Genomic DNA, 15,744 nt, shown 5'->3' with positions numbered 1-15,744 from the left:
TGCGACGAATTCGGGGTCGGGCCACTTGCGGTCGGCCTGCCGCCGCTTGCATTGCTGCTCTGTCCTCCTCCCACGCCGCTCGGGAACCCGATCTCGAGAAGAACGCACCCGGCACCTCGATAGCGGGCACAGAACCCGTAGCAATTAAGTCAACCAGCGTGCTTTGCGTGGCCATAATATCGAATCTGATTTTGACAGCAGTTTTTCCGGGGAAAAAAAAAAAAAAAAGACGCGCTGACAAAAAATTAAGAAGAAAAAAAGTGCGTCTTAGACACCGGAAAGTACGGTACTCAAGAAATTCAAGGGTCTTCAAGGGAAAGAAAGAATTCCAGGACTTTCAATGGCCTTGAAAACGTACTTTTCAATTTCAAGGGTCCTCAAGGGTTTAAGGTCCTGTGCGCACCCTGTGAAATCTTTCTTCTTCTTCTTAGCTGCATTTTCTTGCAGCTAAGCAGTTGCTGAGTACGACACACACTTCAAGCTCTTCAAGTGATTTTTCAAACTTGACTTTCCCATTGTAATAATGTCAATTAGCTTCTAGCATGATAGTTAAAAGTGTCTAGCTTCAGCCAAAGACACTCATCACATTAAAGCCAAATGGTTTAAACTCATTTCTAGTGCTTAGGTTTCAAAAATGGAGCCATGATGGCTGTGGTGTGAACCAACTGGCAGAACAAACAAAAATAGTGGTAAGGCTTGGTCGCTTGATCTGGCTTTGTCTAGCTCGACGATGACAATGGTAACTTAAACATGCCTGTTATTCATTGCTAAGGGCACGACACATTGCATCGCTTAGCAACACCCTGGAAAAAAAATATCTAGGATAGTTTCCTGATAGTGTCCATGACATATCCCCAATGCGGAGTTTGTTACTCCGAATATTCAAAAGATGCCCTCAACCCCAGATTTCAAGGAATTCAAGGAGCACATTTATTTTCAAGGAGTTTTAAGGGCCCTCAAATCTCTTTCCAAATTCAAGGGTTTTCAAGGTTGTCGGGATATGGGGGGATGCCAACGGCCCTCTGCCTCGACACACCGAGCCCCGCGGTTGGCGCATGCCTGCGCATCAACCGCGGTCCGGTACAAGCTCGAGGAAACAATTGACGACAACCACGTGTACACTCGGAAAGCATTTATTACGACCGCAACTAACACTTCGAGCAGGCCAGCTAGCTATAGTTGACATTGCTGAGGGTTCCCTCGAAGAGAATAATACACTAGGTAAAGAAGGGCTTCCGACTTACCAACTGGGGAATACGGGGGGCCGCGGCGTTTGCCGCGGCAAGAACGCGGTTGACTAACCACGTGCGGGAATACGGGAGCGGCGGCGGAGACTTCCGCCGTCGCCGCTTGCTGGAGACCAAAAAAATGTCACAGTTTCGCCCTAAGGGCGAAGCAATGAATGCGATAGCAACACAGCAATGTCATACGAAGTAAGGTGAGCGGCTTTGGTAGCAATATGAATTGTAGTAAACATGAGCTGATTAAGTAAGCAGGTGTGCTGCGGCGTAAGTAGACCGACATAAAGAGAGACTCGATGACCACGAGAAGGCGCGTGTGAAACGGTGGTGTTGATGAGAAGCGATGCCCGTGGGCAGCGCGTGCGAAGGGACACACCTGTAGCGCTGCACTGCCGATCCGGGCAGCATTGCATGTGTAGCGTGCGTTGGAAAATGTGGCCCGACTATTACTAACTGTGGTGTGAGCTCGCACAAACAAACATGAATAGATCACACTGAATGACTGCAGACGACTGTCAAAACGCTGGCAGCAAGTGCATATACGCCGCAGCGGGCGAAGGTACGTGCGGTCTATCGCTTCAATGGAAACTGAGCGGCGAATGCACAGCGCATAAATGTCAGAGCCGTGTGGAGATAAGAGACGGTGCAGGGCGAGCGACGAACGCGGTTGTTGGCAGAGTAAAAGTGCGCCCCCCCCCCCCCCCCCCCGCTCCCTCCGGCGCTCGCTTCCCACTTCCTTGCTTGCGCGTGGAAGATTGAGTGCGTTCGCTCTCCGTGACAGCGTGCGTCCCCGCACGCTTCCGCTCGGGCATACGTTGCACGGCGAAGATTTTATCTATACGGAACCTCACGGCGACGGCGACTCCGACGGCAGAAACCCAGTGGAAGTGTCCATATAATTGCTATCGCAATAAAAGACCCGGGCGATATCAGCAGGATCTCACGTGACCCACCCGGTGGCGCTGATAGCGCTTGCAATTTCCGCGCGCCGCCCGCGGAAGGAAAGTTTCCCCTCACCCAACTTTCCCTGGCACGTATGCGCTTGACGCATGCGGGTTCGCTGCCCGTGCGGCTGTTATGGGACCCGAGGATTCCCACATCCCTCCACCCTTAAATATTGCCCTACGGGGGAGAAATCGCTGGAACGACGGCATTGACAAAGTATCTGGGCAGATGCGATGGTAAACTCCGGCAGGAAATGTCCGAATCCATGTTGATAGGCAGCACAGTCCTGTGTGGCGGCCGCCCACATATGGCAGCCGTCACAGTGGTTGACGATGACGGGGGCTGAAGATGGCTTGCCCTCAAGATGAGCGCCGCAATGTCCACCCGGGAAAAGCGGGTCAGAACTTTCTCAAAGCGGCGCGCGCGCCGGCTCGATGAACCTCGCACCGACGCATCCTCGTGGGAGTGTATGATGGTGGGCCTCCCTCATTGTGGCTGCCATGTGCTGCTGCATCGGGCCGCAAACAGGGAGGGGCCGAGACAGCAGGCAGGGACGTGGACCATGGCAACAATAGCAAGTCGAGGCGGCTTCACTCGTTCTGCAAAGTCGCTCAAATGCACTCCACAAACACCTAGAATTAAGGCAGTAGAGGCCTCCGCAGCATCGGCCGTCTGACACGATGCTGAACCACCCGTCTACCGCATAGCTTTATGCGGCAACGAGAAAAAAAAAAAACAAAAAAAAAACAATCTAGTTCGTTTGAATGAAGTTATTCGCTTCGACCGAATTTTTCTGGTCCGAAAGTGGGCGATGCTCGTATGAACAAAGCGCTCTCTGGTCCCCCGAGATTTCGGTTATTCCGCCCGCAAAATATTGAGTTAATCTGAACAAAATAAGCTTTCTATTTCGAACGAGGTTTCTCCGCTCGAGCGAGTATAGTAAAACTAGCGAATCCGGTTGCACCCACTAAATGTCACGGCATGGTCGTCTTCGAACATGTGACCGGCAGCTCCGCAGAGCCTTAGGCCTAATCGCGTCCATGACGGATACCAATGCCACAAAAGACCCTTAAAGGGTTCCAATGAGCCGCCGCGAGGAGATGCAGGCCTAGCTAAGTGGTCCCCGCTCGCTGCTCAACACGCAGCTTCCGAGCAGACTCCTGGGACTGAGCCCCGCTGACGTCCTAGCCAGCGTTTCCGGCACCCAGCTCCCAGAGCCAAAGATACAGAAAGGAGGCTATTTACATATGTACAGGGAAAATCGACCACTGCGTCGGCTGCTGCACTCACTCGCTTCGGGCGTACTCTTAGGCGAAAACTCACTGCAAATCTCAGCGTCTACACGAGTTCGGTGACACTAGTGCAGCGTTAACTCGCACTCAAGAAAGCACATGCCCAATCTAGCTAGCAAACACGCATTCGGGTGAGGCCTAACGCTGGTCCGGACAAAGCCTTCAGGCTTCCTTGCATCCGAACCGATTGTCGTCCCGTTTTCCAAGAGCTTGCCCCACGTTGGGAACGCCAAAATGTCGGGATATGGGGGGATGCCAACGGCCCTCTGCCTCGACACACCGAGCCCCGCGGTTGGCGCAAAAAAAAAAAAGAAAAAGTTTTACGTGTCAAAACCACGACCTGATTATGAGGCACACCATAGTATGGGACTCCGGAAATTTGGACCACCTGGGGTTCTTTAACGTGCACCTAAGGCGCATGCCTGCGCATCAACCGCGGTCCGGTACAAGCTCGAGGAAACAATACACGACAACCACATGTACACTCGGAAAGCATTTATTACGACTGCAACTAACACTTCGAGCAGGCCAGCTAGCTATAGTTGACATCGCTGAGGGTTCCCTCGAAGATAATAATACACTAGGTAAAGAAGGGCTTCCGACTTACCAACTGGGGAATACGGGGTGCCGCGGCGTTTGCCGCGGCAAGAACGCGGTTGACTAACCACGTGCGGGAATACGGGAGCGGCGGCGGAGACTTCCGCCATCGCCACTTGCTGGAGACCAAAGAGACCCGGGCGATATCAGCGGGATCTCACGTGAACCACCCGGTGGCGCTGATAGCACTTGCGATTCCCGCGTGCCGCCCGCGGAAGGAAAGTTTCCCCTCTCCCAACTCTCCCTGGCACGCATGCGCTTGACGCGACGTTCGCTGCCCGTGCGGCTCTTATGGGACCCGAGGATTCCCACAAGGTTTCCAAAAAGGTGTATGAACCCTGCATATGTCAGCTTCCTCTGATGCCACCCTTGCCTATAAATGTGATAGCTTTCCGATTACTTACTCAGTCATATTGGAATGTTATAACTTGACACTCCATGGTGCTCGAAACACCAAATTCATACATGGGATAACCTAAAGAGCATGAGCTCATGACACCCAAGACACATGGAAGCACAGCTTCAATATTAGTAGAATTTCAGAATGGCACTAAAATATTTTTTTAAACAAAGCAACAATGCCTTACCTGCGTACGCCTGGACAAGAGCTCCAGGTAATCAATCTCAGATTGGTCAATGATCTTGACAGAGTTATATATGAGGTGTGAACTGATCAGTGTAGCAATAGCAAATATCTTGGCATCATAGTTTTCAGAGACATTTGTGGCTGCAAAACCTGAAAAATCAGAGTTTCCAGAATGTTCATTATAGTGTTCAATGAACGAACACACAAAAAACAGAGAGGCAAATAGTGGTGCCACTCACAACAATAAGACTCTTTACAAAAACATACATACAACAACAAACGCTTAACTCATACTAACAATATACAGTGTAGACCACTTATAACATAAGTCGCCGGAGCTGGCAATCCCGGCTGGATCGCCAGCTCAAAGCGGGAAGGAAGCGCGCCGTCTCTGTTGCACGCATGGCTCCGGGGGGAAGGGTTCGCACGGGAGGGGCGTGTTCTACTACGGGCGGCCCGGGCGGCTGCCCGCGTCCACCAGGGCCGCTGTATCTTGAAAGTCATCTGCGACGGGGGCACAGTCCGCCATGCACTGTGTTTTCGCGGCTTAGCTCATGTTGATGCGAGACGCAGCACGAAGGTCAATTCACTTACTGCTGCAGTCACGCTTCCTTACTATAGCGTTTTGACAGCAAGTTCTGCGGTCAGCGAGCGAGATGAGTTCATGTTTGCTTGTGCGCGTGCGCCACCATGGTTGTTAATGCGCAGAAAGTCGTGGCGGTGGACGCATTTTCGCGCACTCCCGCCATCGCGTCATTCTGCCCGCTCCACACGAGGAATGCTGGGATGCATGGCCAGTGTGCATCCCAGCACACTGGCCAGAAATAGGAAAGGAGCTATTCACACGCCACCAACATTAGAACGCCAGACACGCCGGTTGTGTTGTGTCGTTGGAGTGTAGACGCTGGTTGTTCGCCACCGTGACGCCGAGGGGCTCGACGCACGCGTTACGTCGGAGTATATCTGCGGCTTAAGGGGAGCGTTCGCCATCTCGATTGACTGCCCAACTTCCAGGCAGCCGCACTGTAACCAGTATTTCATCTCTCGCAACTACACTACTATAAGCGATATGCGTATACATAGAGTGCTATGGGAAAATTCACGGGAGTCTGAAAAGACCATATTATATCCGGTCCTGCACTATAAGCGGTTACATTATAAGTGGTTTATACTGTACACATCTTTCATCATGTTAAAGCCTTTTAGTAGCAAGTAGAGACGCTGCTGGCCTCTTTGTCTACCCTTGTTGAGTTGGTCGCATTAATTACCAACTAGTGAAATTTTTAGGCGCACTTGAATATGGTAAAATTTCTAAATTGTAACGAACACGAACACAGTCACCAACCGATTTTAAGGACGCCTGATTTTTTTGAACATGCCCAATAATTCCTACGCCTTCGCGATACCACCAAGTACCCCATAGAGTCAAAGTCTAAGAACATCTGAAATTTCTGATACAAAAACATATTCCGATTCTCCCGACTTTTTGCCGTGACCGCAGGTCCGAAACAGCCTTAAGCAAAGCTACCAGCATCGCCATTTTGATTATATTGCCGCCCCGAACTGGCACTCTCGCAGGCCGATTCGCTGGCAGCCGTAGACATTACTGCAACAACGCTAGGCATAGCTCATTCGACATTCGCTACCAAGCTTCTTCCTGTTCGGTGCCGTGTTTCATTGCAATAGCAATTATGGAGAGGAAAAAGTAATGTATTAGGCGCATTTCTGCCGCCGTGGTCCCCGTGATGTTCTGTATAAAGTCCATTTGAATTGCACGAAACGGTGGAAAACCAGGTACGAAACTTTGCACTTTCGCGTTTTCTGAACATCATGCTTTCATATTAAACAGTTTTACAAAATGCTTTTATGTTTTTCAATCCTTAGCACCAAGATAAATATGCACAAATTATAGCGTTTTTCGGAAATTTTTCAAAAAAAAAAATGTCCCGGAAGGAAACCTGGAATTATTTTTATAGAACTATCCCTAAAACGTACCATCTTCTAAAATTTTACTTTCTCATATGTGCGGCGCACAGGCTCTAAAATAAAAGCCCGACTTTGGCAAAAATGCTATTTTGGCCTATGTTTAGATGTTGGTAACACACTAAGGCGGTCCATGAAAAAATATACAGAGAAGCGGATATAATTGAGAACCATAACAACTTTCGCCACGAAAGGTTCAGTGTTACTGAACGTGTGCTGTGCAAATGGTGCTCCCAGTTCACACTCATGAAAGCGATTTGTGGCCCGCTCTACCACTTCACACGCAGGCGGCCACATATGTATACTTTCAGTAGCATAGAAGTACGCTATGTCAATCTACCTTAATCAGGCATACCTTCAAGATTTAAGTTCTTTTGAACATCTGATGACCACGGCTTTTATTCCTCTCCGCACACACCACCATCTGCTCCCACCCTGGTTTGTATTTCCCACCAATATGCTATGATGTGAATCGAAGTGCAACCCAAAATACTGCAATGATAAAACTCAATTTCAAATTTTTTTTTTTGTGTGTGTGTGAGAAAACGCAAATTACTTCGATTAAAATTTCCGTAGAGAAAGTAGTTATGCTTCTCAATTATATCCGTTTTTCTGCATATTTTTTTCATCTATCACTTTAGTGTGTTACCGATGTCTAAACAGAGTTGGCGCCAGAATAGTACTCGTGCCAAATTGAGGATTTTATTTTAGATGTGTGCAGCACAGAGGTGAAAATTAAATTTTAGAAGATAGTACGTTTTAGGGACAACTCCCCGAAAATAATTCCAGGTTTTCTTGAATTTTTTTTGTGAAATATTTCCCCAAAACGCTATAATTTGTGCATTTTTACCTTGGTGCTAAGCACTGAAAAACATAAAAGCATTTTGTGAAACTGTTTTCAAATGAAAGAAAAATGCTCAGACAACGTAAAAATGTAAACAGTGAAAGATTGCGCAATAAGGTCAATTTTTAGCAAACTTGCTTGGCATCTGGTTTTCCACCGTTTCGTGAAATTCAAATGGTCCTCACGGGCGCAACAAAACTTTTTACGCTGAAAATGTTTCGTGAAAATACTCTGCAAGTAATGTTTATATATGTGAATTTTTTGTAATTTTATGACAGAATTGGATATTTATTGCTCGAGCACCACGGTTGGGACAGTTGGCATGGAATGACCCAATATACATTATTTGATACATGCATGTAATGTTATTCTCAACTAGACATTTAACGAACTAAGGAGCTTATAAATGATAAAAAGCTGCTTTTGGTTATCTGGTGCACTTTTTTTTTTTTTTTTTACAGGACATTCCCTTGCAGCTCTCCAAAATGACGTGGTGACCGATTTGTCAAACATTTCGGCATGATTTACCAAGAATCAGTTGACTATCAATTGTGCAAAAACAAAATATGTTGTATTTCACTCTCGCAAGAAACATACGAGGTCTGTTAGAAAAGTATCCGACGTTGATTTTTTTTGTCGAACACCTGATGGATATGAAACAAGCGCACTTGCATCAGCCGACCTTGAACCTTCGTGAGCAGGCGCAAATTTTTTCCCGCCTGCCGATAGCATCAGTTGCTGGGATGCAGCATTTGAGTGAGGTAGTGCGCAGTGCTCTCGTCGGTTTTTTTATTGCAAGAAAAATGACGGAGCGACTGGAGCAGTGCTATTGTATCAAACTTTGCCAAAAACTGGGCGACAGCCAAGTGGAAACCATTCGGAAGATTCAGACGGCTTTCGGTGGCAATGCTATGAGCAGCACACAGATTAAAGAGTGGTACAACCGGTTTAAAGACGGCTGCACATCGGTGGAGAGCGAGCCACGCTCCGGTCGGCCATCAACATGCCGAAATGAACAGGTCGTTGCCGAAGTGAACGCTGTGGTGATGCGGGACCGTCGTGTGACTATCTGAGAAATTTCGGAAGAGGTGGGAATCGGCACTTTTTCTGCACATTCCATTATGACCGAAGATTTGGCCACGAAGAGAGTTGCGGCGAAATTCGTGCCGAAGCTGCTCACAAAAACAACTTCGTGTTGAAGTCTAACAGGACATGCTGGATTCCACAAAGAGTGACCCCGACTTCATGAACACCATAATCACTGGTGACGAGTCTTGGGTGTACGGGTATGACACGGAAACCAAATCCCAGTCGTCACAGTGGAAGCATTCCATGTCACCAAGACCAAAGAAGGCCCGCCAAGTGCGCAGCAACGTCAAAGTGATGCTCACTGCTTTCTTTGACTCCCGCGTTGTGGTACACCACAAGTACGCACCACAGGGTCAATCACCAAAGAGTACCACAGGGATGTCCTCCGTCGCCTACGTGATGCTGTGTGGCGCAAGAGACCGGAGTTGTGCTCAACAGGAAATTGGCGCATCCATCACGATAATGCTCCTGCACATTCCTCGCACTTGATTCCGACTTTTTTTGCAAAAAACCATACTCCTGTAGTTCAACAGGCTCCTTATTCTCCTGATAAGGCCCCCTGCGACTTCTGGCTGTTTCCCAAAATCAAGAGGCCATTGAAAGGAGCGCGATTTCAGACAAAAGAGGACATTATGGCTGCAACGACCGCTGAGCTAAACTCCATTCCGAAAGACGCCTTCTCGGAATGCTTCCAACAATGGCAGCCCTGCTGGGAGAAGTGTGTGGAGTCCCAAGGAGACTACTTCGAGGGTGATTAGGTTTCCAACGCTCCAGTTATGCCAGTTTCTTCTTCTTCGGCCAAAGGTCAGATACTTTTCTAACAAACCTCGTAGTGATACCGTAGTTCTTATCATTAAACAACAATCTTATCAACAAGTTCCTTCTTTCAAATACTTAGAGGTCATTTTTGATGAGAATTTACACTGGCATGAGCAAGTACAGAATGTATGCACAATGGTAGCCTATCGCTGCTATACTCTAATAAAACTCGCCAATATTTTCCAACAAGCTGTACTTCGTACCCTGTACTTTTCATTATGTCAATGTCCCAAAAGTTACTGCTTGGATTCGTGGGGTGTGACATACACTAGTTATCTAAAACATTTTGAATGACTCCAAAAGCGAATATTGAGAGTCATAAGCCACAATCAACCTATAGGTAATATTTTCAATCACAACACATTCTTTCAGTTCTGATGTTGCGTGACTACAAGATTGCTGTTACAATCAATAACATAACACAATAGAAACTTGCCTCTTCCTGTTGATCCTTTTTCCTTTCCTATACGCAATATGCAACATGCTTGAAACAATAACTTAAACCGGCCCAAATGTCGTAACGTTTATGGCGAAAGACTAATAAATGTAATAAAATTAAAATTTGGAACATGATCCCTCTTGAGATAAAAACTGCACGTAATTTCGGCCTTGCAAGCAAGTCATTTTTTCTGTCTGTCCAAGACCTGTAAACTTGTGCGTATGTTGGGAGATAAGGTTTAAGTTTATGTTCATTCCATGTTAAAAATATATATGTGTATGCATTATAAGTGTATATGTATACGTGTATGATGTATATCTGTTTTGTTTTCTTTTGTGTGTTTTTTCCCCTCTTAGCTAACCAGTGCATATTTTGTTGCATATTTTATTGGACGGCCACTACCCACTTTAGGCTATCAATCCAAATATTTTTTAATACTTTTTTCTTTGTTCTTGACAATAAAGTTCCATTGATCGATTGATACCCTGCCAACCTGTTAACATTAAATTTTTTCAAAATGCCGCAGGCACAGCAAAGAAGAGGGCGGAGGGAAATAATACACATTTAAGACAAATTTACCCTGAGCACAGTCCTTCAGTTGGATAAATAGGCACTTTGAAATAAAATTTCGCTTTAGACGCAGCCCACAAGGAGCAAACTTTAAACAGCAGAAACTCAGCGACTTTGATGTTGCCGATTTCGTCTGCTTTAGGAACTTGTCTGAATAAACTTGCTCGAAGCAAGTACCACTCTAGTGCCCTCAAGAGTATAGTCGAAGATTGATGAGTGAAACTATTGCTAACAGTATTTATTTTTTTATAACACTTGACGCAACATTCATAAAATTGTAGAATGAGCCCAAATTTGGAAAATTGGGAAAGTGGCAGGTATGACTATGAAGATTTCAGTAATTAATCAAGAAAACGGCACATCACCAGATGCACGTGCTGTGTTCACTGGAGGGATACAGCACCGCACATTGTTTCAATTAGATGCAAACTTGGCGAGACTGCCCAAATAATGAATTGCTTTGCCTAAATTGACATCAGTTTTTTAGGCTGCTTAAAAGCGAGGCATTCTTATTGAATAACTGGAAATTATTGAGCAGTACTTATCTGCTCATGCATTTGCTCAGGAACTGGTGCCTCTACCCAACTAACTGGCTCTGCTACAGCAGATTGGCTCAGAAGTCTCCCCTTACATTGGTATTTCTCCCCTGTTACTTGTTGTTGTTGTTCATCCTTATATTTGGATAAACATTAATATTAAACGATTTTGAATAATGAAACCTCAAACTGAGAACAAAGTGAAAAGTGACGACTATTCTATTTGTATTTGAAATTTCAAATATTCGTGTACCCCTACAAATTTTTATTTCTTCAGTTGCATGAACTGGCTCTTTGTTTTCTGTTCATAAGTCAATAGTGAAATAGAATGTACCTACCTTCTGTGTCAAGGAAAATGAGGGAAAGTTGTTGCCCTGATCGCAATCGTACTTTTAAAGGCTGCAAAAGATAGATATATAAATATATAAACAAATTAATAATAATAATAATAATAATAATAATAATAATAATAATAATAATAATCAGACAAGCACAAAATATTCAGTCAATTTTAGAATCTTATAAAGACTAAAACACATTGAAAGGGAGCAACATGACTTTCAAACAGAAAAATACATCTTGAGAATTTCGCAGCTAAAGCTATTTTTCATCTTATTCAATCTGCCCCTTTGAACCATGCAACCTTCCAGCCTTAAGGTTGGAAAGTTCAAATACAGGATCTGATGCCCGACTGTGCCGGACAAATGTTCCTATAGTGTTAACAAATAACAACCTTACAATTACAAAAAGGCCAATGTATATTATGCCATAAAAACTGCCAGGCAGCACAACAGTATCAACCAAAAAGCACATGCCAAAGAGCAATGATAAAAGGAACTTCACCTCTCCCCACATCCAGATGCCCATTGTTTCAGGCCGAACAGAAGGGCCAATGCCAAATCCTTTAGTCTTCCCCATAAGCTGGTTCATCAGAAAAGATTTGCCAGAATGGAACTTTCCCACGACACCAACGGTAGCTACAGGACCTTTGATCTTGGAGATAGCCTGAAAGAAAATAACACAGGCACTAATAATGCACATTTATTTGCCATCCGACAGAGTTAGACTAAGTAAGGCACAATCCAGTCAGATTTCCGTACTTCTCAGCAGTGTCTCAATGCTAGGAAGGTTCTTCTTGTTTAAAGACCTCCCGTGACGCAGAAACACTTCAAATTTGCGCAGAGAAATGTCATCACAGGATCGAGCATGTGGAATATACAACTGCAACTATCAGTAGGGCCTATCTCAAAGTTTTTATGAGTAATAAACGGTGCTTAATGATTATGTAAATATTAATGAAACCAATAAGTGCGATAATAGCTACCATAACTGAATAAAACTTGACTATTTCTTTGAGCTAGACAAATTGTTTTGACAGACATGTGGTCCATCAAGGTCAAACATCATAATATTTGAAGTCTTGTCTGGCATTCTATAAGAATCCATTTTTGGACCATTGTGTTTCCTTATATATATATATCAGTAATCTTGCTAAGTGTGCTTCTATACTCTGTCTCACAAGTTGGCAGCGCAGCCAAGGCTACGAGCCTTAGCATAGTTCTAGAACCATTGTGCACTGTTTGGCCAATTCGTTCCCAACAGATGCTTGCATTTGATTTAGGTTTGTGTAATAACGCTTCCACAGCAAAGTATTCATGACCATTTGGCACTGTTTCCGAGATCCGTTTTTGATTTCTTGGCACTTAGGTTTAATGTAAGATGCTGTACTAGCTGTACATGACGTACGAGATATTGCGGCGCGGGAGGCGACAAGCCACGGGCAGTGCCAGATCTCAGAGACTATAGATTATGAATGTTTGCTTGTACTTTGTACTTTCTATAGATGGCACCATGTCACTGATTTTCCGTACACAAAGTGTGTAATGTACGTAGATTTCTGAAGTTCGCGTGCACAAAGCTTTTACGCAATTTAAACACGATGTGTGCAAACAGTAAATGACTACTACTCAAGACGCAGCAATAGAAACATTGGCTGTATTACACAGCAACAATAAAATTCACTGCAGCTGACATCGAGCATGGGATACTCACCAACGAAACAATGAAAAAAATAATAATAAAGAAAATAAACGACAGTGTGTATATCCAAATGGTGAATGCGCACAGCCATGGACACCTTTTATCTGGCATGCTAACGAACTATCAAACTGGCACATATTCCCCATGAGAAACAACAACAAATGCAGGCACAAGAAGACTTTGGCTAAATATTCTGAAGTACAGCTAGAACAAGACCTGGTAGAGATGACAGGTGATCGTTGGGCAACGATGGTTCTTTTGTTAGAATTCGACAGAAGCTTGGTGAACTCTTGGCTCATTTCGCATGTCTTTAACGGTTAGAAGAGGACCAAAGCATCAACAAAATCTTATCATATGCGTTGACAGTTAGCCTAGTTTCTTTTCCTTCTTTTGGTGGCGTCGTATTAGCATAATCAACCATCTGCGTTATCGATAGAAAGTTTTTCCCTCAAGGCAGCCTTTTGTGGAAGTTTGTTCGGTTTCTTCAAACTTCTCCAAGCGCTTCAAACCGTTCAACAGAGCACTGTTAGGTGAATCATGCATTCAACAGCAGCATAATGTCTCATTGTAGACTGCCGTCTGTCACGAGGCGTTGTGAGAGCGACCCTTTGACAGTCGCTTCCACTTGCTCTAAGCTTTCACTGTGGCAAACACTCACAGGCGCTTTTAAAATGGACACGCAGTTAAAGACTTTTCCCCTTTCCAATCGGCTACCCTTTCAAGAGAACTGGAAATCGGCAGAGAACAAAGCGTACTGTGCGCCCACCATTTTTTGAGAGCAAAAAATGCTCTATGGCAACATACGCAGTGGTTTCGCACATTGCACTCCTGATTGGCCAATACCTGCTGTAGCATCCATTTTAGTGCCAACATATTGTGAGGCAGAGTATAGTAATCTTAGACTATACGCAGATGATTGCTGCATATATAGCAAAGTGAACTGTGACATCGGTTGAAACTGTCTGCCCCCAGGAAGACCTTAACTCCATATTAACACTGTGCTTAAAGTGGAACATAGATTTTAATACTTCTAAATGCAGTTTAGTCAGGTTCACGAATAAAAAGTGAACATTTAGTAAGGGTTAATTTATGTGGTATATTTTCTTATCTAATGTGACCGTAGAGCACTGCACGGCCTGGTTTTTCAGGACTGGGCCTGGCCCAAGCTCAGCCCAGTGATTTTGAATCTAGACGTACCCGGCCCAGGCCCGAAAGATTCCGGCCCGGCCGGACCCAGCCCGGCTCTGTTCGACCCAGCCCTTTAGCCTATACGAAGCTAGGTCGAGTTCTCAGTTATTGTGAATGTACTGTCATGTGATCAACGGGTGCTGGGAGGTTATCAAGCTGCATCAAAGCAGCTTTTTGCCGCATGTCCCCTCTTGCTGGCTACTTTACCTGACAAAAATAAATATTTCATTTTATTGCTAGCCAAACACTCATAAGATTATTATTCGAATCATTGGTATGAAAACACACATATACAATGGACAGTTAGGAAAACAGGGAAGCATCAGGCTGGCAACAACCACCGGGAGTGGCACAATGCCTGCTTACATTTAGGGAGGAAGATATAGAAAAGTACATCTGTTGATCAACCCGCTCGTGCTTTGAAGTGTGATATGAATGACGGTACTATATTTTCTAAATAGTTGTTCGGCAATATACTATAGCGAAGGCATACGTGAGCACTCCTGTACACATCGCCAGCCATTTCACCTCACTTTTGAATATCATATAATCTTTGGGATGTACAGTGATGGAACTCTAGCCAATAAACTTGGCACAAATGTAAATTTAATTACGCTGGTCTATTGGCTTTCAGGAATACCATAATACAAAGCCACTAGAAGCTTTTGTCATTAAACAGAAATTGATGATCCGCAAGGCTAACTCTCATGTCAATCATATTTTCACACGGAATATGCCATTTTTATTACTTTATACGGCTTCATTATAATGGTGTCAGTATTTCAGTAGACAATTTAGGCATCCTTGTTTCGCAATATGTTTGTTTCAGTACAGTGCATGCACAACGTAGGCAACAGTTTTTTTCTCGTCAGTTTGGAATATGATCTGCTTCGTTGTTCACGTAAATTCACAGAGAACCCACCTAGCGCTATAAAAACACATAAAAGGCTGCGAACACAAGGGTTGAGCCACTTAACGTGCGAAAATAGCATTCAAAAGAAAAATTCACCGAGACAATCAAATTTCCTGCATTCTGTTTTCTTTTTCACATCCCTCACTAATGTTCAGAAATTTTGCAGCATCCATGTAGGCTTAATGTATTTATCTTAGTACAATGGACACTTAAAGTCTAATTTTAATTATGAACTATGCGATAAACTACAGCAGCATATTCAACTCACTTGCACAAATAATTAAGAAAAATAATGGAAACTTGCAAAAAATTGTGAATGAACTTTGCAGAATTTATTTGCTACCACTTTATTTAAGTACTCTAGGAACTTACTAAAAATGTATTTAAATTTTGTTTTTCCATTAAAATGATCAGGCAGAGGAAGTGCAAAGTGGCACATCAGTGACAGCTGTCGTAAATGTACATATTTTTGCGCACAAAATATTGCAGATGGCACATCTTCTGCGCTTGAAAAATGTGACCAGCTGTACCAAAACCCCTCTAATTGATTCCTCTTGAGATTGCTATATGAAAGATAGCTTGAATTCCTGAAGACAGTCAAGAGAATTTTTTCACAGCGAGTCAAGCACAAATCAAACAGTTTTCAATCTCTTTAGAGCGAT

General features: G+C 44.4%; 1 protein-coding gene across 2 annotated transcripts in view; it reads right to left on the bottom strand.

The window, feature by feature from the left end:
• LOC119436551 (guanylate-binding protein 4-like) overlaps positions 1-15,744 on the bottom strand; it is a 162,635-nt gene that overhangs the window by 140,639 nt on the left and 6,252 nt on the right. For both annotated transcript variants that reach the window (XM_049658538.1, XM_037703429.2), the window contains exons 3-5: positions 11,785-11,946; positions 11,280-11,340; positions 4,663-4,811 (exon numbers count right to left, since the gene is read on the bottom strand). In XM_049658538.1, the coding sequence (XP_049514495.1) occupies positions 4,663-4,811; positions 11,280-11,340; positions 11,785-11,946 (372 nt within the window). The remainder of the gene's footprint in view (positions 1-4,662; positions 4,812-11,279; positions 11,341-11,784; positions 11,947-15,744) is intronic.

Source organism: Dermacentor silvarum, chromosome 1 (assembly GCF_013339745.2).
Source record: "Dermacentor silvarum isolate Dsil-2018 chromosome 1, BIME_Dsil_1.4, whole genome shotgun sequence".
In the NCBI taxonomy this organism is placed as follows: domain Eukaryota; kingdom Metazoa; phylum Arthropoda; class Arachnida; order Ixodida; family Ixodidae; genus Dermacentor; species Dermacentor silvarum.
Note: the sequence above shows the minus strand (reverse complement) of the source record. Positions and strands in the feature narration are given on the sequence as shown.